Below are 24,344 nucleotides of genomic sequence, written 5' to 3'. Positions count from 1 at the left end.
TTATATTTTGAAAATGAATCATAATATTGTTGCTATAATAAGGTCAGATCTAGTGATTTTTTATTGCACCTAATATAACGTGATATTTCATATTTGCATTTTCATCTTCTTCTATCTAAACAACTTACCATGAACATTAATATAGGAGTAGAATAAAAAAACATACACGTCGCATTCATATGCACACCAACATTACAATTAAGTTATTTTGTTAGCATTTACTCTTAAAATTTCCCTTTAAAAAGAATAAAGAGTAGAACAGTCAATTGTGTTTGTTTGTATGAACTTGAATGCAAGTATTTCACTTTTGAAAATGTGGATAACGACAAATTATAGATTTACTTTAACTCCACAAACATCATTAAAAACAAATCCAGTTGTGGGCATGAACTTGAATGCGCTGGAGTATTAATAATGACATTTTTCCAACAAATCTATACATATATAAAAGGCGAGTTTTGGGACGTTTTGAATAATAATTTTATACGAGGAGGAACGTAAATGCACTTCAGAAAAGCTGAGGCGTTACTTATGCCTAACTCTTACTAATTCATGCGTTTATTTAGATATTTAGATTAGATTAGATTAGATTTAGTTTAATATAACGGTTACAAACGCTAATTTTCAAACGGTTATTAAATCACATTACAAAATAAGGCACTGGTTGCTACCAAATATTTGCTAGCACCAAGCTGTGCTCGCAAAATTCGAAATATTTTCTAGCACATTCGCGAGCATAAATGGTAAAAACAACCATTTTTTGAAATATTGGGTGGTATTTCTAGCACTGGTATATGCTAGAAACATTGTGAGCACTTACTGCTAGTGGGAGTAAAAGTGCTAGCAAATTACCAACTAAGTCAAATTTCCTTCAATTTACGAGCACTCGTATGTGCTAGCAAAAGTTTTTTCCATGTAAAAAGGAAATATAATCATTTTCTACCGACTATTTTTGGGAGTAATGTGCTAGCAAATTTGCGAGCACAAGTAAAAGTGCTAGCAAAATTGTGAGCACTTAATGCTAGAAAATTTGTGAGCACTCGTATGTGCTAGCAAACAAATTTTCATGTGAAAAGGAAATATAATCATTTTCCACCGACTGTACGGGTGGGAGTAAAAGTGCTAGCAAAATCTTTTAATCTTTATCCAGATCCGCTTTCTTTCTTCATTCTCATTCTTCTCCATTTCCAAATTTTCATTCTTCCATTTTCTTGCATGCCATTTGGAGGTGTTTTTGTTGCCCATGGTCAGTCCAACTTCACATTTTCCAATTATTTAAAGGTATGATTTTATTTATTAGCTATTCTTCCAAATTCTCATTTTCCCACATTTCAATATTTTTGAACTTCCACATTTTATTTAGATATGCCTCATCTGAAGATACATTGTTGCACGAAAGGGTGTATGATCTATTGGGGAGAAGACGAGAATAAGACCGAATGCAAAGTTTGTGATCAGGCTAGATTTAAGGACAATGGTAGCAGTCCATTCAAGGAAATGCATTATTTTCCTCTGGGCCCAAGATTAAGACGATTGTATGCGTCTGAAGTTACAGCTCATGCGATGGCACGCAGAGCACGCCCAGACTCCAGGAGAGATGTGTCATCCGGCAGATTCTTTAGTATTTATAATAAAATACTGATTGCTACACTTTTGTGCTAGCAAATGAGTCAAAATTCCAAGCACAGACCCACAAATTTGCTAGCACAATGATGGTCCGCAAATTTTCTAGCACAACGGAGGCACTCACAACTTTGCTAGCACAATGGAGGCACTCACAACTTTTCTAGCACAATGGAGTCACTCGCAAATTTGCGAGCACAATGTAGAAAGGGCGGACTTCGCCTTATTTCTAGCACAACGGTGCTCCCAAACGAACATGTGCTCGCAAAAGTCGTCACAAGTTTGCGACGAGCGGTATATCTAGCACACGAGGTGCTCAAAAAGTGCTAGCAAAATGAGCTGTTGATAGCACAATTGTAAGCTGTTTGCAAGCACAATGGTGCTAGCAAATGAGCGCATTTTTGTAGTGTACATAATAATATTATGTAACTGCCATTTTAGTTTTGGAATTAATGCATGCAATTCAAATTGACGGTTATATCTTTAAATTGGCTAGTTTTAATTATAAATTAATATGAAGGAACATCTTTTTAGGTCCACGAACTTTGCCAAAGTATCATTTTAGGTCCTTAAACTTTAAAAATATTATTTTAGGTCCGTGAACAACAAGTTAATATCATTTGAGGTATTTTGAACTTTTTCCGGACGAAAATGCCCTTAAGGCCTTCAAAGGGCAATTTGGACGATTCTTTCGCTTTTCATCTTGCGTCAAATACCTAGAGTCCAACAATTTTTTTTATGTGTTAGTTTCTCAATTATTAGATGACTAATTATTTGATGATAGTGAATTGAGACTTGATACTTTATTTTATAGTGCTAGCAAATGAGCGCATTTTTGTAGTGTACATAATCATATTATGTAACTGCCATTTTAGTTTTGGAATTAATGCATGCAATTCAAATTGACGGTTATATCTTGAAATTGGCTAGTTTTAATTATAAATTAATATGAGGGAACATCTTTTTAGGTCCACGAACTTTGTCAAAGTATCATTTTAGGTCCGTGAACTTTAAAAATATTATTTTAGGTCCGTGAACAACAAGTTAATATCATTTGAGGTATTTTGAACTTTTTCCGGACGAAAATGCCCTTAAGGCCTTCAAAGGGCAATTTGGACGATTCTTTCGCTTTTCATCTTGCATCAAATACCTAGAGTCCAACAATTTTTTTTATGTGTTAGTTTCTCAATTATTAGATGACTAATTATTTAATGATAGTGAATTGAGACTTGATACTTTATTTTATAGTGCTAGCAAATGAGCGCATTTTTGTAGTGTACATAATAATATTATGTAACTGCCATTTTAGTTTTGGAATTAATGCATGCAATTCAAATTGACGGTTATATCTTTAAATTGGCTGGTTTTAATTATAAATTAATATGAGGGAACATCTTTTTAGGTCCACGAACTTTGTCAAAGTATCATTTTAGGTCCGTGAACTTTAAAAATATTATTTTAGGTCCGTGAACAACAAGTTAATATCATTTGAGGTATTTTGAACTTTTTCCGAACGAAAATGCCCTTAAGGCCTTCAAAGGGCAATTTGGACGATTCTTTCGCTTTTCATCTTGCGTCAAATACCTAGAGTCCAACAATTTTTTTTATGTGTTAGTTTTTCAATTATTAGATGACTAATTATTTAATGATAGTGAATTGAGACTTGATACTTTATTTTTTCAATTATTAGATGACTAATTATTTAATTATTTTTTCAATCTAAACTGCATTTTAATAACTTGCTATAGGAGACGAGTGAATTCTATTTAGTTTATTTTTTTGAAATTAGATAGCTATTAATTTGGATTGTCATTCGGACATGAATTTCAAAATGAAGATCAATTAACATCTAAATTGAATTTAAATATAAAAATTTAACGTTAAAAATTGTTGGATTCTATGTCTCTGACGCAAGATGATTGACGAAAGAATTGTCCAAATTGACCTTTGGAAGTCTTAAGGGCAATTTCGTCCAAAAAAAAATTCAAAATACCTCAAATGATATTAACCCATAGTTGATGGACCTAAAATGATATTTTCAAAGTTTACGGACCTAAAATGATACTTTGGCAAAGTTCATGGATTTAAAAAGATGTTCCTTCAATTAATATTACAAGGTTCTGGAAGATGCTCCATTTTTTTACTATAAATAAATGACATTTGATCGCCTATAACACATTCATTATCTTTTTTCCATTCCATTCTTCACGTGACTCGGGTTTTAGGTATTCTTTCTATTCTTCATCAATATTATTTAACATGAAATTAGTTTATGCATAAAGTTATTTCTACATTTGTCTATTGATAATGTTTGTTTTGTACCCTCGATTCACTTTATCAAATGTTTTGTGATTGATGCTTTTCTTAATTGTTTTGATCTATTGATATGTATTTGCTACCCAAAATTCAACACTTCATCACTTTATATGCTTATAATATTTTTGTATTATATTACTGTATGCAATGACGGACCTAGGCGGAGTCGCCCGACCCCACCGCAGGTCCATGAGTGCTGGCTTGAAGCTCAATAATCGGCGGCCAACTGAGGGCAACTCCGCCTCCCGACCCCACGAAAGGCAGCTTCATTTCTACGTCAGAGAAATGAGGAAGATAGTAACTAAAAATTTAGAGAAAAATAAAAAGGAAAGGAAAGAAATAAGAGAAAATATTGTTGTAAAAATGAAGAAAAAGAATCTAACTTGAGGAGAAATTTAAATTCAAGAACTGAGCTTGATGAGAAAGAGTTGCAGACGCAGGGAAAAGAGAAATGTGGGAGAAGAGAGAAGCCGTTGTTTTGCGTTAGTAACCATGGAATTTCAATACTACTATTCATTTTTTTATTTAATTTATGTTATACACTATCTAATTAATATATTTAAGTATAATAACTAGTTTAATTTATATGCAATTGATTTAGCTTTAGTAGATTCCGTGTAAATTATTTTAAAAAACTAGTATATTAGTTAGTATGGTAAATAGATTAATTTAATTTTTAGTTGTAGTTAAAATCAATAATAATATTTGTAAAATAACATAAACAAAAGCATGATTAGAACAATAAAACAATAAAATAAGTACACGGCATCACATATTAAAAATAAATTGAAATATTAAATATTTAAGATATGAATACTCTCATAGAAATCACCTACTACCCTAAATAATACTAAAACAATGTAAATTTTAAATTGTAATGCATATATTTTTTATAATAATAATTTAAATATATTTAATTAAATAATAATAATTTAAATACTATATATATATTACTGATACTAATTCTTTATCCGACCCCACGATTACAATTTTCTGGATCCGTCATTGACTGTATGCGAGGATTTTGATCTTATTCTAGTGTCTTTGATATATATTTATATATTATTTCTATAGAATAAATCTAGGTTCCTATCACATAATTTTCAATAGAAATAAAATTTAAAATTTTGATGTTTTAGTTCTTACCAAAAGAAAAAAGGTTGTCATCATGGAATCATTATACACATTGCTAATTGATCCTTTGATCAACATCCTTCCATAAAAATTGCCAATGGAGTACTTTGTATATAAAGATTTACACATTTTATTGCAGATTTTAGAGATATTGTTCCACAAATTCATTTTCTGGTGTATACGGAGACTTACACCGAATTGATTGATGAAAGATCATTCAAGAAATGTTTGAATGTTGAATCTTAGGGGGAAAAGTTGAGGCTGTTGAGAAATTATTTGTTCCACAAATTCATTTTATGGTGTCTACAGGGACCTCTTTATCAAGCAAGAGAGGGATTAGTTATAGACTATTGTTTTTTTTTTTGTTTATGCCTTTTCCCACTCCTTCGTTTGTTAAACTCATATGAAGTCAAGTGGAGAGGATGAGCTAATATTTTAAATTTTTTTGTTAAGTTGGTCATACAATTATATTAATATGTATTTTTATAGATTAATATTAATAAATTGTTTATGTCAAAAATGATACTCCGTAGCATTTTTCAGAAAAATGATTTTGATCTATTGATACGTTTTTATAGGTTAATTTTAACAAATAATTTATTTTATTTTCTATTTTTGAATATGTATAATTATTTATACTATTATACAAATTAAAAGAATATACAATGTGTCGTGCATCGCACGGGTGAGAATAATTTGAATTGTATGATGGAAAAATATTTCGTCGTGCATCGCACGTGGGTAATACTAGTATCAATAAAAGACATACTTTTGCTAAAAAATATTTTATATTTTAATGACACAAAAACTGAGACTCAATTCCTAGTGTTCGGAAAATTTTAAAAACAAATAATAATTTAGGACACAAAAGAAAGCTTCCCTAATATAATTTGAGACACCAACAATAAAGACATTTTATGAAGCGTTGGTGGTATAGTTAGACACACGAAATAGTGTCCTTAATAGCATTTAAAAAGTGTCCTTATCCGATCTTTTTGTTGTAGTGTATCTCTATCAATAAAAATAGTCTCATTTTGTAATTTTGAGATGTCCACAAAAATAGTCTTATTTCAAAAATGAAAATTTTTTCTCATACTTTACCCACCTTTCTCTTATCTATTACTTTTCCTCCTCCTCTCTCTCTCACTAACCAATTTATCATTAAACTCGTATTATCCACAAATGAGACTGTTGTTCCTGTGACATTCCTAACCTGAAACATGCATCATTTTGCATATTGACATATTTTTATTTATCTTTCCATATGTATATTGTTATTTTTATTATAGAGGTATTTAAGTATGCCATCAAATATATATTTAATTTTACGTTCTGACTTCTAATATATAAATAGTCTTGATTCACTAGAGTTTTTAAAATAAATTCATTCATACAGTATAAATTATATTACTCCCTCCGTCCCGCTTAAGAAGACACGTTTTCCTTTTTAGTTTGTCTCAACTAAGATGACACATTTCCTTTTTTGTAACTTTCTCTCTCCAATTAATACACTCAACCACTTTTTCTCACTCCTATTAAAATATTCATCTTTCTTTATCTCTCTACTTTAATACTTACACCCACATTCTCTCTCTCCAATTAAACACTTTAACCAATAACTCCTAAAATCCCGTGCTGGCTAAGCAATGTGTCATCTTAGTCGGGACGGAGGGAGTATATTATATTATATATATGTGCAATAATTTATTTTATATATGTGTGATTGTGTACCATATAGTACTAGTTATGTACTCCCACGTTATTATGTGTACAAATACAATACTTATGCGTGTATTAGGATAAATTAAAGTTACATGCAGTAGTGGAAGAATTGATATACGTGCGTGACTTATCAAGTAGCATTTATATATGTATTATTTTGCAGCTCAAGTTTTTTTTATAAAACTATACTGTTTTCAGTTTTACTAATTACGTGTTTTCCTTTTTGTTGGCAGAAGCTCCGGTGATCAACCGTGTAACAAATCGAATACAAGAAGAGTAATTCAAGAAGAGTAAGAGTGTAGATGTGAGGGAATTGTGTTTCACATTGAATGAATATCGAAACCCTACAAATTGGGGATATAAGCCCTTAGCTGGAAAAACAAAACAAGAAATCTAACTATCCGTCAACTAGAATGGACGGCTCAGATACAATCCATCTAACAAGATCAAATCTAACGGCTCACAAAATGACTTATTACTTAAGCTAAAAACGTCTTTCAGCTTACACGCTTTCTTCACTTTGTCTCTCCAAAAATCAGCCAAGGCATGGGTTCGATTCCTGCTGTCAACACATTCACAAATCTCCACCTGACTGCTGAAATCTGAACTCACTGCCTCCTTTCACACATGCCAACCAACTTCATACACAACTCAAACTTCTCTTTGGGTAAAGGTTTGGTAAGCATGTCTGATGGGTTATCTGCAGTATCCACCTTGAACACAACAATATTTCCCCTTTCAATCTCTTCTCTCACGAAATGATAGCGCACATCAATGTGCTTGCTACGCTCATGGAAGACTTGGTGTTTCGCCAAACTAATAGCACCATTGTTGTCACATCCAATGGAAATAGATTTCTGCTCCACACCAAACTCTGCGGCAATCCCTCTAAGCCAAATACTCTCCTTCACAGCTGCTGTCATGGCCATGTATTCGGCCTCTGTAGTGGATAAAGCAACCATACTCTGCAACCCAGACTTCCAGCTTATAGCTCCACCATAGAGTGTAAAGATGTACCCGGTTTGTGACTTCCTATTATCAAGGTTGCCCGCAAAGTCACTGTCACAAAACCCAACCAAAACATCACCTCCAGGTTCTCCAACATCTTTATACAGAATCCCAAAACCACCAGCACCTTTTAGGTTTCTCATAGTCCATTTCAAGGCTTGCCAGTGCTACCTTCCATGATCTGCCATAAAGCGGCTGGTTACACTAATGGCTTGGGCCACATCAGGTCTAGTGCTTATCATAGCATACATGATGCTCCCCACAATGTTAGCATAGGGTATTGATTGCATTTCTTCCCTCTCTTCTTGCTCCTGTCTCTGACAATATCCATGCCAAGTATTCTAGCAGCACAGCCAAGATCTTTCATTTCAAAAACTTTGCTTAGGTCTCTCTTGACTTTCTCAACTTCTTTCTTGCATTCCCCTGCCACTAGCATATCATCTACATATAGCAAAAGGTATGCAACCACAGCTCCACCTACTTTCTTGATATACACACACTCATCATACCTTGATCTTGTGAAACCATGGCTAAGGATGTGTTCATCAAATTTCTTGTGCCATTGCCGGCTGGCTTGTTTGAGGTCATAGATGCTCCTTTTTAGTAGACACACCTTGTTCTCATCTCCAGGCCGTATAAAACCAGGTGGCTGCTGCATATAAATGGTCTCCTCTAAGTCCCCATGCAAGAAGGCTGTTTTTACATCTAACTGTTCAAGTTCCCAGTCCCTTTTGCCACAACTGCAAGTAGAATCCTAATTGAGGCATGCTTCACCACAGTAGAAAAAACTTCATTATAGTCTACCCCTTCCTCCTGTGTGAACCCCCTAGCCACCAATCTAGCCTTGAACCTGACTCTCTCATTGTCTGCAGATTCTAACTTCTTCTTGTAAAGCCACTTGCAGCTGATAACCTTCCTGCCATCCACCTTATCTACAAGAATCCAAGTTTCATTCTTGATTAGTGAATCAATCTCCTCAATCATTGCTTGAAGCCACCTATCCTTTTCTGGACAATTCATGGCAGCCTTATAAGAATCTGGTTCAGAGAATGCTACTTGCTCAGCTACACACAATGCAAAATACAGCATCTCTGAGTCCACATATCTGGCTGGAGGTCTAATATTTTTTCTCCTAACTCTGTCCCTAGCCAACTGATAATTGCTCAAATCTGGCTGGACACTTGTCTGAGTACCACCAACACTCCCATCACTACTAACTTCAGTAACCTCAGAGTCTACCTCTCCACCAGTTTCTGATTGATTCTCCACCTCAACACTAGGATCTTCAGAAGCTGGTAATCTTTCTTTATCTATCTGAGTCTGATTAATAGTCTTGAAGTGCATTTCTGATTCAGTGAATACAACATCTCTACTGACAATAATTTTGTGATTCCCAGGCTCCACACACCAGAGCCTATAGCCCTTCACACCTGTCTTGTACCCCAACATAACATACCTCAGTGCTCTGGCATCAAGTTTAGATTGCCTTAAGTGTGCATAAGCTTTGCAACCAAAAGTTCTGAGATGAGAATAGTTCCCATGCTCACCATACCATCTGAAATCAGGTGTATCCCCTCCTATGCTTGAGGATGGACACATATTTATCAATTTCACTGCTGTAGCAGCAGCCTCTGCCCAAAATTTCTTTTCCATCCCAGAAGACAAAAGCATAGATCTAACCCTCTCAAGGATTGTTCTGTTAGCCCTCTCAGCAACCCCATTCTGCTGGGGGTTCAGGGGCACAGTTCTGTGCCTTTTGATCCCTCTCTCTTGACAAAAAAATTCAAATTCTTTGGACAGGAACTCTAGTCCATTGTCTGTTCTGAGGCATTTTAAGACCCCTTTTCCTTCAGTCTGCATCAGCTTGCACCACTCTTTGAATTTCAGAAAAGCTTCACTCTTCTCTTTCAGCACATACAACCAGATTTTTCTAGAATAATCATCTATTATACTCATGTAATATCTACCCCCTCCCACTGAATTCACAGGTGCAGGCCCCCATAGGTCACTATGGGCATAATCCAAAGGGGCAGAGGATGTATGTTTACCTTTTGGATAGGGCAGCTTCTTGGATTTGGCCAATATGCACTCCTCACAAGTCTGATTGCCTTTCTCCACAACACCAGCAATGATCTTCTTCTTGACTAGCTGATCAATGCTTCCAAAAGCAGGATGTCCCAATCTCATGTGCCATAATTTGATAGAATCAGACTTCATAGTGTTCAGCTCAGCACCTTTAATTACAATCGCCTCCAAGTAATACAAGCTACCTCTCCTATCTGCCTGCAATATCTTTTCACCTCCCACACCCACTGTCATGATGCCACCAGAGGAGCAAAAAGAATACCCCTTCTTCTCCAAAGCACCAAGTGAGATCAAGTTTCTTTTAACCTCGGGAATGTACCTGACCTCAGTGAGAATCTTGATAGATCTGTCAGCAAGCCTCAGCCTTATGCTTCCTATTCCCTCAACCTTACATATATGATTGTTGCCAAGCACAACAGAACCAGTTGCTTCATCAATCGAGTGGAACCAATTTAAGTTTGAGCAGATGTGAAAGCTACATCCAGAGTCAAGAATCCAAGAGCTTTGTTCACTTTCTTCCATTATGTTCAGAGCATGGGCATTCTCCAACTCCTCCACACAATCTGAGGTTTCCTGCAGCCTCCTCAGCCTGCTTCTTTTTCCAGGCAAAACAGTCTCTCTTCAAGTGCCCTGGTTTCTTGCACCAGTGGCAAGATCTAGTCTCCTTTTGATCTTTTGAATTTGACTTAGGAAACTCTTTCTTGGCTCCTTTCTTTCCTTTGAACTTCTTGATGGTTAGGCTCTCTGGTGCCTGCAACTCCTCCTGTCTACCCATTCCTTTCTGCAATTCTTTTGCCATCAAGGCAGAATGGACCTCTGCCAAAGTAATAGCCTTATCTCTCCCATACAATATGGCATCCCTAAGTTGATCATAAGATTTTGGCAAGGCATTTAAAACTAGTATTGCCTTATCCTCATCACTCAACTTGACATCAACTGCCTCCAAATCATCAACCGATTTGGTGAAATCATCATACTGCTCTGTTATAGACTTATCTTCTACAAAACAGTAAGAATATAACCTTCTCTTCATGTAAAGACGATTTGCCAAAGATTTACCTAGATACAGCTCATCCAGTTTCTTGAGGATACCAGCGGCGGTTGTTTCGGCTTGCACCTCCCGCAATGCCTTATCGCCAAGGCAGAGGATCACCGCGCTATGCGCCTTCAACGACACCTCCTCCTGCCGTGCTTGCGCCTTCTCATCGAGCGGTTCTTTCCCCTTTTCTTGCGGATCTTTTGTCTGTAACGCGCTGGCCAATCCCTGTTGAATCAGTAGTGCTCGCATCTTCATCTTCCATAGCCCATAGTCGCTCTTCCCATTGAACTTTTCGGCTTCAAATCGCGATGCCATTTCCGATCGACCTTTAGCTCCACCGGTGAGAATCTTAGCTCGCTTCCCACAGACGGCGCCACTTGTTGGCAGAAGCTCCGGTGATCAACCGTGTAACAAATCGAATACAAGAAGAGTAATTCAAGAAGAGTAAGAGTGTAGATGTGAGGGAATTGTGTTTCACATTGAATGAATATCGAAACCCTACAAATTGGGGATATAAGCCCTTAGCTGGAAAAACAAAACAAGAAATCTAACTATCCGTCAACTAGAATGGACGGCTCAGATACAATCCATCTAACAAGATCAAATCTAACGGCTCACAAAATGACTTATTACTTAAGCTAAAAACGTCTTTCAGCTTACACGCTTTCTTCACTTTGTCTCTCCAAAAATCAGCCAAGGCATGGGTTCGATTCCTGCTGTCAACACATTCACACTAAATTGTGTATGATATTTATTACTTCCGGTGATATATGTTGGTGAATGATTGTGTTTGATATTTGTATGTGGAATTAAAGATAAGGTTTATATACACTGAGTTGTGGCTCATATAAACCACTATTATTTTTCAGGATTAAGATATCAGTGAAATTATTTGTTGACATGGGTAGTAGGAACTCCACATGTTATCAGGGTCGGCGGCTGACGCATTTTGGCAACTTCTCTTCCTCATCATTTTTGCATGTAGATAAATGTGTAGTATATAGAGGGGTAAGAGGGTCCCACTGCCTTTCAGAATGTTTTGAAATATGTAACTGATATAATATGTGAATTTTATGTAGTTGACACGTGGATTATTTATTTTAAATTTTGAATTTAGTTATAGTAAGTGTATAAGCCATAAGGGTTGAGGTGTGACAGTTCCTGTACGGGGGGAGCACTATGTTTTGGTATGAAATTTAATGTTATGTTTGAAGGAACTGGCAGCGTAAGTGCTCTCATTAAATCGATTACATAATAATCTTGATCTATTTAGCAGATTATTTAGACAAATTTTATTCGCGTAATTATCACATGTATCATGCTCATAACTCAAATAAATCATGCTTTAAATTAATTAAAACCTAAAACATGCTTTTCTACAGTTTAGCTATTATACCTTGATGATTCTCTAAAGAATCGAAGATAGCTAGCGCCTTCTCCACGTGAAGATCTTTAGTACAAAACCACAGATCTTCTGTCTGGTTCCCGGACTATAAACTGATATCAGGGTGGGCTGATCTCACCAGTATACTAGGACTTAAATAAAGAAGATGAAAACCTATCCCTCGAATGAGAGAAATCGTCCCTCACAGTGTATGAGAGGGGGACGAAAATTTTGCTAGAAAATAAGTGTATTTTCTGTCTCCTTTATTCTCCTATTTATATTAAGTCACATATTGGGCCCAGACAGGGATCTATGGAAGATTTTGGATATGGGCTCCTCCAATTAGCTTTTTACTAATTAAATTAAACCCAATTTAATATAAGCTTATAATTGGAATATTACGAGCAGCCACTACAGAAGTAATATTGTACTCCCCATCCAAATTCGAAATTATAAGTACTTCGGGTTTCCATTGCTTGGTATTTATTTCCCGCGCTTAAGATAAAAACATCTATTAATTAATTATTGTCTGCTATGGACTTAATTAATTAATATCTTATTTATTCCAAGAGTGGACTCAGCAAGAAATTCTTATTTATTATTCATAGAGTAATCAAACTCCAACTAGCTAGGTTCCGAATAATAAAACTTTATTTCAAGCTCCTCTTGAGGATGTTATCAAACGAGACTCACCTCGCGCATGATTCAACATAATAGCAATCCTAGCACCGCTAGATATTAATCACCACTACCCAATATACCAGGCTTATTGGGTTGCGAAAAAATCGCACCATTTGGTAAGTCAAAGTAGTGCATAATCAATACCGTATGCTCAATGCTAACGTACATTGATTAAGAAACAATAATTTACAAGACCTCGTCTTTCAGTAGATAGCATAAAGACTGTCTCGCTGTTAGATCCATTCAGTGCTATACCACACCAACGTCATCTTATTTCAGTAAGGCTTAGAAATAATCAGACTGACATTGCAACCTTTCACGATAGGTAGTCTAAGCCTATCTAGGTTGTGAAATTCTTCTTTTTCTTTGTTCAGAACTGACCGTGTTACCTTAAAGTGAACGACGCCCACAACCGGTCTACTAAAACAAAGACTTAGACTTTGTTAAGTTACTTATACATTTAAACATGTAATAAACATCCAGTAAATGTTAAACATAACAACATTATTACAAAAATATCTGCTTATTCCTTTGGAAAATAAAATAAGAGTTTTAACAGTATTCAATCACTCGAAAGGTGATTCCTAGTATACAAACTCTAACAATGTTTTGGTATTGAAACGACACAAGTTTTAATGCATGATTTGTAAAATGAGAAAGAAGAATGAGGAAAGTAAAAGAGAGGAAAAGAAAATTGAGTTAAGAAAGAGAGAGGAAGAGAAAAAGTGGTGGAAATAGTGTTAGTGGATTGTGGGGTCCACCTCCAAACACAGAAAGTTTAGAAAGTTTAGAAAGTTTCTATTTTTAAGGAACGATCAAAATGAAAATAGTTATTATTTTTAAGGGACAAGGGTAATAACAATAAGAAGAAGAACAATGGTGCATACTTTTATTTATGATTTTTTTTGTTATTGTTGAATTTTTTTGTAACACAAATCTACAAATCAATTTAAAATGTATTCCCTCGGTCCCGGTTTAATTGAGACATTTTTATTTTGACATCGTAATTTAGGTAGTGGTGTTTAATCAATTAGTTTATTTACTTATTAATAGTATAGTACGAGAGAGAATAAACTAAGAAAGATAAAAGGAGAATAAAATAAGAATAAGAATAAAATAGGGGAAGAGATATAATAAAAGATAAGATGATAAAGTTGAAGAGATGATTGTATTAATTATTATTAAAAGAGAAAACGGCTTACTTAGGTGGGCATTTACCAAAAGGGAAAACGTCCCCCTTAAGTTGGGATAGGAGGATGTCTTCTTTGTTCAATTAATTATTATTTTCATGAATTTAATCAACGATAGTGACAAAAAGATATACGAACCAGTACAAAACATGATTTTTAGTTTGTATCTCGCACGTGGTTACAAGATAGTTGAGGTATTTCTAACAGGGTTAATACACATTTAAATAATGAACTTTAGTCAATTTTTGTTTCATCTTATATAGTTTAAAATCTAAATATTATATATTATTTTTTCTTAATTGTCTCTTTTATATTCCATCAGTTCCATAAAAATAGAGACATTTTTCATTTTAGTCTGTCCCATAAAAATAATTCACTTCTATTTATAATATTTTTTTTTCTCTCCAGTGAGGTGAGTTTCATTCTCCTCTTACGGTACTTTAAATACTCTCTTTTTTTCTATCTCTCTTACTATACCAATTATGCATTAAAATTTGTATCATCCAAAAGTCTCTATTTTTATGGGAGTATACAAAATGTCGTCTTTTGATAATGTTCAAAATGATATTTTTTTTAGTAAAATAAGAAAATTAAAAAGAAAAGAAAAGAAAAATAAAAGAAGAAATACTTATTTTAATGAAATGGAGTATGTTATTTTGAATATCATTAGAAGAAGATGATATTTTGCATATAGCTGAGACAATCGTGAAAGTTTGAAACTTCATAATTTAATGTGCAAATTTATGACATTAATAAGTTTATCATTTTCCACCTTTATTACCATAAAATAAAATAAAATAAAATATTCTCTCCATCCAAAAAAATTGACAAACTTGAAAATAACATAGATATTAATGTGCAATTGGTAAAATAAGAGAGATGAGAAATAGTAAGAGAGAGAAGAAAAACGTAGCAGAATGAATGTTACTGGATTGTAGGGTCCACATTATAAATGATGTATACGATTATTATTTGTTGAAAAACTTTCCATATTTAGGCTTTTTCTAATTTTGGGGGACGGTCCAAAATAGTAAAATTAGTCTATTTTTTGGGGACGTATAGAGTATGTTTTTGAAAAGTAGTACTCTCCTCGTCTCTTCTAAAGTGACACATTTTTTATTTTGTAAAATTAGTACTCTCCTTGTCTCATCTATTTTTTGGGGACGTATAGAGTATGTTTTTGGGGGACGGTCCAAAATGGTAAAATTAATCTCACTTAATGTGATACTACATTTTTTATAACGAAACTCCATTCTCTCTAGTTATTTCTCTAGCGTAATTTATTCTCTCTCCACTTAATACATTTGTACATAAAAATGATACTAGTATTAACTAATAAAGATAAAATTGAATTTTGTGATGATTGGGGTAAAATTGATAAAAATAAGTCCTTGATATAAACCCAACCAAAAAATACAAGCATATTATTAAGATCAACACAATATTACAAAGTATATGGTGCAGATCGGCTGCTCTAATATTTTTGCTCATCCAATTATCACTTGTTGTCGCAGAATTATACTTTATTCATTACTATTATATATAGTTGGAGAAATTTCAATTTTCTGCAATAACAATCAATAAAATTCTATGATCAAATTTATTTTTGGTCCTCCAATGATCACCTCTTGTTGCATGACTCTACTTTATTTGTTATAGTAGAGGAACTCTCCATTTTCTGCAACAATCAATTATTTTAAAATTTATCAGATTCAAAAATGCATGTACCTCAATACCTCATTAATCAAGATCAAACTAGAAATTAAGATTCAAACACACACACTATTTACCCCTAAGAATATTCTCGATGCTTCCTCGGGTGTGTGATTTTTTATCACATTTAGAGCTGCCTTCTGTTACACCAAGAAAAACATAAACAAATAAAAGTTAATTTACAAAATAATGTTAGAAATTTATTGGTGATGAAAAGCACAAACCCTAAAGGCTTCAAGCTCAGATGCACTCAAGGTTTTCGGTTCGTCACCGTCAAGCAAAGAATAATCAACGGGGGCTGTTTGTTTGTCCATTTTTGTCGAAAAAATACAATGAAATTAATCGAGGTGAGGATGAAAGATGTGTGTGTTGGTTTAATTTAAGATATAATTTCATTATTTATAGAGAGATGAAAAAATGTGGCCAAAAATATGCAGTTACGCCTTTCAATATGCATGGTGATGGTTGAGGGTTGGGATCATATTTCTTATCTCAATACTGTTTTTATTTACCTTCCATTTTTGTATTTATTGTGTGTGTAAGCTGGAGCATCAAATTAACTTGACTTTTGCCACTAATATAAATGCAGACAGACATATACAATTATACAGGTAGGCATGATTTGTAAAAAAGTTATTGTTTAATTCAAATTTGCATTTATTGCATTTGCGTATTAAATATATGCTTTTTCTACAAAATTTAGTCTTAAATTCCAATGCCAACTACCCTTTCATTTGAAAACACGTGAAGATATTTACAGAAGAAAAATAGAAAAATATTACATATTTACAAACGTGTAATGAATTATAAAGCAATGTAATACATAAAAAAAATGTTAAGCATGCTAATACCAAAAAAAAAATGATAAGCAAGCTAATATATAAAAAACTGTTAAGTAATAAAAAGAAGAGAACTGATAAATTTACATGATCACCACTCCATATACAGAATTGGGGAAATTAAGTCTTCTTTATAATTTCTAAAATCAGATATAGGTTTATTTTAAGTAAAATTAACAATTTTTTAAAAATAATTAATAAAAAACATATCTATTATAGAAAAAATTATATTTTATCTATACAATTTAAGTATACTTATCTTTTCACTAAAAAAACACTTCGTCACATACCTTGCAATCTGAGAAATTGATATGCGAGGCAACTCGTTTCTTTTCTGCCTTATTTTCTCCTTCATTTTGACTTATAACTACAGTTACACATACACAAACTATATCATGCCCAATAAAGGCCAACAATAATTTTAGCAAAAAATGAAAAAAAAAAATTGTTTCCTTAGTATCTCATTCAATACTGAAAAAAATGTTTTCAATTAAAGAATCGAAAACACAACGACGAACAATTTGAATTGAAAAACCTAAAACGCCGTGTTTTAGGTTATCTAGTGAAATCATTCTTCCCAGAATTGAATGGAATGCTTCAAAGATGAATTTTCCGATTTTTTGTTGCAAGATTTAGATGAGAGGTTGGCCTGAAAAAGGGGTCGGAAAGAATCAGTGAGTGAGTGTAATGTGATGGAGTGTTTGAATTTATAGAGTTCAAGAAACGTAAGCGATGAAACGTGGCAAGAAAAATGAGTACTTAAGTACACACGTGTAGTTAAAGCAATACGCGTATGCATGGTTGGACAATATTAACAACATCAAAAAATTACTCTCTTCGTCCCACCAAAGATGACTCACTTTTCTTTTTAATTTGTCTCAACTAAGATAATCCATTACTAAATTACTGTTAATGTTCAAATCTTTTCCTTTAAATCTAATCTTAATTCCATCAAATCCCCAAAAAATCCTAAAATATAACTTCTTCAATTCTCCAAAAATATGACATTGCAGCTAGTTACAGTCTATTCAATTCTTCTCCTCTTCTCAATTAATTCTTTCTTCCTCTTCTACTCAAATTTTGAATAGACTTCCTTTAGGAATGATGTTGTGCTTGCTCTTTGGAAGCCCAGTCTGGACTGTAGCATCCCAAGTTGTTTTTGGCCCTTCATATGCAAGATCATTATTTTATCTCTATTTTATCTCTACAGAGAGTTTGATGAAGTTTCCTCGAAGAACGAATCATTCACCTGCATTTCAAGGACAACAATATAACTCTCTTTCTATGAATGGGAGAGTAGACACGGCAGTAGCTCGAGAGCAGGGCGTGAATATGAGCAACCAACTGCTAAGTTAATGCTTTCAATAACCTTCAATATGATTGGAAAGCATCTCCATGATAAGTGTTACATAATTCTATAATTGTTTTTCATAATTATGATTCTGCCTGCATTATTCTACCAATATGACAGATATGAAAAATGTATCATCGAATTTATCTCATATAGTAAGCCATAACAAGTCAAAGAAAACCTTTTCCACATCTCAAGATGTAATTTTTTTTCTCACTAAAGAAATCAAATCAAACATAAAAGCAGATCCCAAAGGCAAGCCGCCATGAACTTAAGAGCATAGCACACTTGAGATTCAGCTCCCGTCAGTGCTTTTGCTGAATTTTCGCCCGGACAAGTTTTCAGACTCGTATAACATATGGTTGATCAGTCCTCTTGCTGCACTGTTGTACAGCAAACAACAACATAATAAGCAAGCCTCGATAGAGGATGGCAAGTGCAGCATAAACTTGAACATCTTATCAAAGAGCCTCAAGCCAGTTGAAGCAGTGATAATTGAATGATAATAATTTTGAATGATCCAAAAATAAAGAGAAAATGGGACTCACTCATCCTTCATCTTTTGAATTTTATCTGGATCCGTCTCATGCATGTTCTTCTTGAACTGCTCTCTCACCATAGTAATTAGCAGTTCAGTGTTGAATTTCTGCATTCCAATAGTTATAGGAGAATGATTCGTTCGCATTTTTTGTTCATGAAAGAAACGCTGCTGAAGAAATTCAATCTCAACTTGAAAATAGTAGAATCTGTTAGCTTTAAATTAACTATAAGGCATTTTCTAATTTGCTTGATTCAGTTTGCAACCGAGATACAGATATCTTTCATTTCTCTCGTTACTACTCCCTATACAATATTTCTATCTACTTCAAGCAGTTTTTTAAAAAGTCAAGACTGAAATAAATGAGGTAATCTACTAGGCTTGTCCTTATCTCGAATAATCAAAATAAATTACATAGATGCATTGTTGTTCGCTATAAGCATGTTGTAGCTGCATTGCTGCAATAATAATGGGCGATCCTCAATTTTTGAATGCTCAGAAATAAACAAAGCCCTACCTGCATAGCTGTTCCCTCAGGGAAAATCAAGATTCGAGAGGTTGCGGGATATTTGCTATGCTATAGTAACCTATCCAACCTGATTAAACAAACCCCTCATGAGGCATTCCAATGCGAAGCCAAACGAGTCAAATGTTCACTAATCTATCTCTTAGTCAGGCTAGCCTTATGTATGAACATAAATCCATAGCTTAATATACAGAATTGAATGTGGAAGGAAGTTGATCATCAATTAGCTACAATCCCAAAACTCTCACACTTACAAAACAACATGAAGGGTCCACAACATTGTATGAATAGTATTGAGAGACAAACACAAATTCAGCTCATCAAACAATCATGCATATTCTTCAATGGCCATAAAAGTTAAATTCAATTCTACAAAATACCTTTTGCCCAATATACTTAGCTCGCCTTAGGCATTCGCGATAAAGCTGCATATCAGAATTACAAAATAAGTTGCATAATAAAACTCATAAATTAATTGGTAAGGCTGCAATTGGAGAGGGACAGAAAATCATACTAATTCTCTGCTTACCATAGCTTCCTTTATAGTACAACAAAATAGAACTGGAATTGTTGACTTTTTGATGTTTCTAATTCATAATTTAAAACACTCTGTTCAGCAGGAAAGTTCATACATATTACGGCTGAACAATTAAGAGAAAAAAATTCAGATTAAGAAATGCTCTGACCCTGATGGCATTGTTGGCAAGCTCAGGAGGTAATGCTGTTTGCAGAGACGGCATTTTTTCTGCAAAACGTTTAAATCACAAAACAATTGGCAAAAAATAGCTATAAAGAGTGGAGAAGTTTTGCTGAACAAACCGGATCGAGAAATGAGTTAACAAACCATAAAATAAATAGTCAGTGAATACCACGAATTTTAAATCGGGGATGATTTGCAGAATCGAATTACCTTTACGCTGGAGGGCTGCTGGGACAGTGGTGGAGAATATGGTGAATTTGGACGGCGGCGAATCAAAGTGGGGTTGGCGTCTCCGTCGGGATGAAATTATATTATATCTATACCTCCATTGCTTTCTTTACTATTGAATTTCATTAATTATTATAATTAGAATATTAAATTATGAAATTTCAATTTTTCTTAGCAAAAAATGTCAATCTTTTTATATTCAAAACATATATTTCACTAAATATTTTTTTTATTTTTTTATTATATTGAAATAATGTTATTTTTAATATCATAAAAAAAAGTCAACTTATTCATGAATGAGATAAATAAGAAAAATAATAACTTTGTAATTTACTCCATATTTCAATTTAAAAAGTCATTGAACAAATTATAATTTAATCAAACTATATGGAATAAATAATTAGAGTTTTTGAGAGTTATCTATACATATATAGTTTTGGCCACCATTTTAAATATTTATGAGTTTTGGGTCATCTTTTTAAATATTTATAAATTTTGGACTTTGAATGTAATTTTTATTTAATTTGTTTATCAACAAACGTTACACTCAGTCATGATATCATAACTGCCATATTAATCATAAATAACTGCCATATTAATCATAATCGTATTAATGATAATTCAATTTAAATTTTGTTACTGTTGCACTCTATAACTTCCTCGTAGTAATGTTTACATTGATTATCACATTGATATTGATATGGAAATCATAATATTCATGTTGATGGTTGCATATATATTTAAATATGGAAAGAATCATTTCAATTCCTTTGAAATATGCACCGTAATATTTATTTTCGAGTTATAATGCAAATTGCAAAGTGGCCGTTTGTTATTGGATACTATAATATTCATAATGACAATTTGATACTATAAATTTAATGTAATAACAATGGATTGACAATTAAATCAGACATTAAAGTATAGCGGTTTCAAAAACTCCTTGAATTCTCAGCCATTTCTTCTTCTCAAACATTTATTGGCCCTATTAATTTTTATATAGTGCTATTAACTTTTTTTGTCCCTATAAATATTCTCATTTATCAAATCATCAAATATTATCAAATAATAATTCTACTTTCATGACAGAAAACACGAGAGATTTCTTCAATAAATAGTCGTTGTGCTGGGTTTCGGCAAGAAAACTGGAGTCGAGATCGAACCTGGAAGTGCAACTCAAAGTGCCAATGAAACTTTTGGAGAAATATCTTGCACAGCATGGGCGGCGTGGCGTTGTAGAACGTCGGTGGAGGCGGCGTTACATGTACAAGAGCTGAGAGGTGGTTCTATGACAGATAGGGCGTTACGTAAGGTATTCAATGTTGTAATTGATGAAATGTTGTCAAATATATTAATTAGCGTGGGTAATTGATACTGCTAAATAAGAAATTGTGATTGATTAGTTTTCACATTAATTACTTACCCTTCTTATTGGATTTAATTAGTAGAGATTTAAGGATATGATTAGAATAGATTTGATTTTGCAGAATAATCCGTTAGGTTGCATGTTACGCGTTGTTACACTTATATAATCAGGCTCATTAGTCATATTTTGCAACGATTAATTTTATGTTTTAATTATTTATTTGATAGTGCGTTCTATTTGCTTTAGAATTCAAAATAGTATTTTAGTATTTTATTTAAAATAGTGTTTTAGTATTTTATTTTCTCCAATGTAGGTTTTCAAAGCTATAATTATTGAGTATTTTAAATTAATGTTGAGTGTTTTTGGTATTTATTTATTTATTTATTTGCTTTTAGAATAGATAATTATAAGTATGTTTTAAGAACAAAAAAAATTATATCGATTCTTGATTTGTAATATGTTTTATTTCAATAATTGGTAATCTGACGTTTTTTTATCAATTATATTTGTAGTATATTCTATTTCAATAAATAAAGCTATTGGCTTTTTATTTATTTTTTTGTTCATATTTGTAAATTGCTACAGTATATTTTTCGCACATTTGATAATTAAAGCTAACAGAATACGTGTACTGATAATCATATAATGAATATTCCTTATTTGAAAACGTGAAAAAAATACTTAAATTGGATTTGCATCAGACAAAGCCGCATATATGTAACATCAACATTTTAAAAGAGGTAGAGAAACGTTTAGTATTATATGATGACATAAAATCAACATCTACAAACACTTCAATATATTTTGCATTAATTAATAGAAACGCAAATTATAAAGCCGAGAGTAAATGAATTTAATATTTTTTAAACGACAACCTATTGAGTCTAGGAAAAATATTTTAGCAACCGAACACCATTTGGTTTCTAACGTTTTTATTATGATGTACATTTAATTTAATTATAATAAATGTTTCTGATTGTATATTGTTCAAACTAAACAGTAAAATCTCAAGTTGACATTTCTTTGATCTATAATTACTATAAACACACCATTGCTTATTATATTACAATCACATCCGAAATTATTTGGGAATTAATTCCATAAATATGTCGCAATGATTATTCAAATCCTACTATAATTAAACTTCGATAAATTTAGTTTATTTCAATAAATAACCTCATACACACGTTAATCATGCTCCATCGCATGTATCAATATATAGGTTCTTTGTTTTTTTTCCCCTAAAACACTAAATTGGAATTGACATATATTTGTGTGCAATTTTTAGTTTTGAAACTTATTTAGTTATATAACTTTTTTTGTATAATAAATTTTTGTTTGGTATATATTTGTGAGTTTCAAACTTGATCACAAATGTGAAGTCACAATTTCAAATTAATTAATATGAATACAAAACAATTGGATCGTGCATCACATGGGTGTGATACTAGTTAATATTGAATCCAAGTGTTGCGATATGTCCTCGATTGTAAGGACTTAAATTAAGATAAATACTACTCCCCCGTCCTAGATTGTAAGGAACCTAATTTATTACTCCCCCTTCCCTGAAAATTTGTACCGTTTTTCTATTTCCGTCCGTCCTACAAAATTTATCTCATTTCATTTTTTATCATTTTTAGTAGTAGACTCCATATTCCACTAACTCATTTCTAGTCACATTTTATTACTATAAAACTAATATATAAAAGTATGACTCACATTCCACTAAGTTTTTCAACTCACTTTTCATTACATTTCTTAAAACCCGTGTCAAGTCAAAGTAGGACAATATTTGGGGGACGGAGGAAGTATATTACAAGGCCATCCACATCCCTAACTCTTATTCATCTCTTAACCATCTCATCTCTTCACTATTCATGGGTCCCACCGTACTTTTCACCTCATCTCTTAATTAAGAGACAACACATGCATCCCTTCATCTCTTACCATCTCATCCCTTAATTATTCATTCAATTTCATTTTTTTATTTTTAATTCCAACAAATTCAATTAATAAAAATACACTTCATTAAATAAAATAAAATTTATAATTTAAAATCCTAAAAAAATAAAAAATATATATAATTAAAATCCTAAAAAAAATAATAAATACATAATTTAAAATACTCTAAATTAAATTATAAAAGCTACTCCGCCGGCAAATCATTCCCCGAAGTCGGTGGCGGTGCACCCAAGTTAGATCGAGGCCGAATACCAAGTTGACTTCTCAGATGCTCAATGCCGTCCAGATGTGCTTCATATTGGGGAGGCGTCATTTTTGAAGTGTCAGCCATCGTGGCGAGCAGGTACATGGACATTAGGATGTTCGAGCCCGAGCCCGCCTGGCTTGATTCGCCTCGGCCCCTCCCCCTCCCCTGCCTCTAGCCTTCGCCGCCTTGGTCCCTTGTGGCCGACGACGTGAACCGGAGGGGCCCCCTGCATCGAGGGTCGTGCCTTCAACCTCTTGTGAGGTGTTGTCTGACCCGCCCTCACTAGACGAGTATTGGCCACCCGCCGTATGCTTCCTGTGTTTCGAGTTCGACCCCGTGCAAGACGGGACACCGCTAGCCCACCTTTCAAGGTGGTGGACTTGCGACCAAACATCGACATGTTTGAAATCTTTGGAGGTGTCGTCTTTAAAGACCCGCAACGCCGTTCTCAGAATCAGTGGTGGATCCAGGATTCAAAAACGGAGGGGGCGAAATATACATTAGTAAGTTGGTTTAGGGCGAAAATGGCATTTTTTTTCAATTTTTGGGGCAACGTCGGGGCAAACGAAGGGGGCGAAAATGGTAATTTTACGTCCGAATAAGAGAAAATTAGTCGCACGGAGGGGGCGACCGCCCCCTCCTGCCCCCTAGATCCGCCAGTGCTCAGAATGTCAGCTCCACTGGCTCCGCTT

At 33.6% G+C, this 24,344-nt stretch overlaps 1 protein-coding gene and 1 long non-coding RNA gene across 4 annotated transcripts; both read right to left on the bottom strand.

Moving 5' to 3' along the window:
- Window positions 1-15,698: 15,698 nt before the first annotated feature.
- On the bottom strand, window positions 15,699-17,387 carry LOC125185547 (uncharacterized). 2 transcript variants are annotated; one of them, XR_007170166.2, is made up of 4 exons: window positions 17,025-17,387; window positions 16,120-16,193; window positions 15,973-16,035; window positions 15,699-15,860 (listed from the first exon to the last, which is right to left on the bottom strand). It is a non-coding gene; the product is annotated as an uncharacterized LOC125185547 (long non-coding RNA). The 2 variants fall into 2 exon arrangements; XR_016134401.1 differs by lacking the exon at window positions 17,025-17,387 and having other exon boundaries at window positions 16,120-16,701.
- An 821-nt stretch (window positions 17,388-18,208) lies between these two features.
- Window positions 18,209-20,204, bottom strand: LOC125223523 (uncharacterized). 2 transcript variants are annotated; one of them, XM_048126704.2, is made up of 5 exons: window positions 20,060-20,204; window positions 19,836-19,894; window positions 19,530-19,574; window positions 18,634-18,731; window positions 18,209-18,468 (listed from the first exon to the last, which is right to left on the bottom strand). In XM_048126704.2, the coding sequence occupies exons 2-5, from the start codon at window positions 19,887-19,889 to the stop codon at window positions 18,381-18,383; spliced, it is 285 nt and encodes a 94-aa protein (XP_047982661.1). In that variant the 5' UTR covers window positions 19,890-19,894; window positions 20,060-20,204; the 3' UTR covers window positions 18,209-18,380. The 2 variants fall into 2 exon arrangements, with proteins under 2 accessions (XP_047982661.1, XP_088915155.1); XM_089059029.1 differs by lacking the exon at window positions 20,060-20,204 and adding an exon at window positions 19,969-20,003.
- Between the last annotated feature and the right edge of the window lie 4,140 nt (window positions 20,205-24,344).

Source organism: Salvia hispanica, chromosome 1, assembly GCF_029641045.1.
Source record: "Salvia hispanica isolate PSC_SH4W2 chromosome 1, Shi_PSC_v1, whole genome shotgun sequence".
NCBI classification, from domain to species: Eukaryota; Viridiplantae; Streptophyta; class Magnoliopsida; order Lamiales; family Lamiaceae; genus Salvia; species Salvia hispanica.
The sequence above is the reverse complement of the archived record's forward strand: the minus strand, read 5'-3'. Positions and strand labels throughout refer to the sequence as shown.

What these genes read in the sequence shown, in the direction of transcription:
- LOC125223523 (XM_048126704.2), bottom strand. Translation starts at nt 19,889, where the DNA reads ATGCCGTCTCTGCAAACAGCATTACCTCCTGAGCTTGCCAACAATGCC. An exon ending in TTGCCAACAATGCCATCAGG is followed by an intron (nt 19,575 to 19,835) that starts GTCAGAGCATTT and finishes TCTGATATGCAG; the next exon opens with CTTTATCGCGAATGCCTAAG. An exon ending in CTAAGTATATTGGGCAAAAG is followed by an intron (nt 18,732 to 19,529) that starts GTATTTTGTAGA and finishes ATTGGAATGCAG; the next exon opens with AAATTCAACACTGAACTGCT.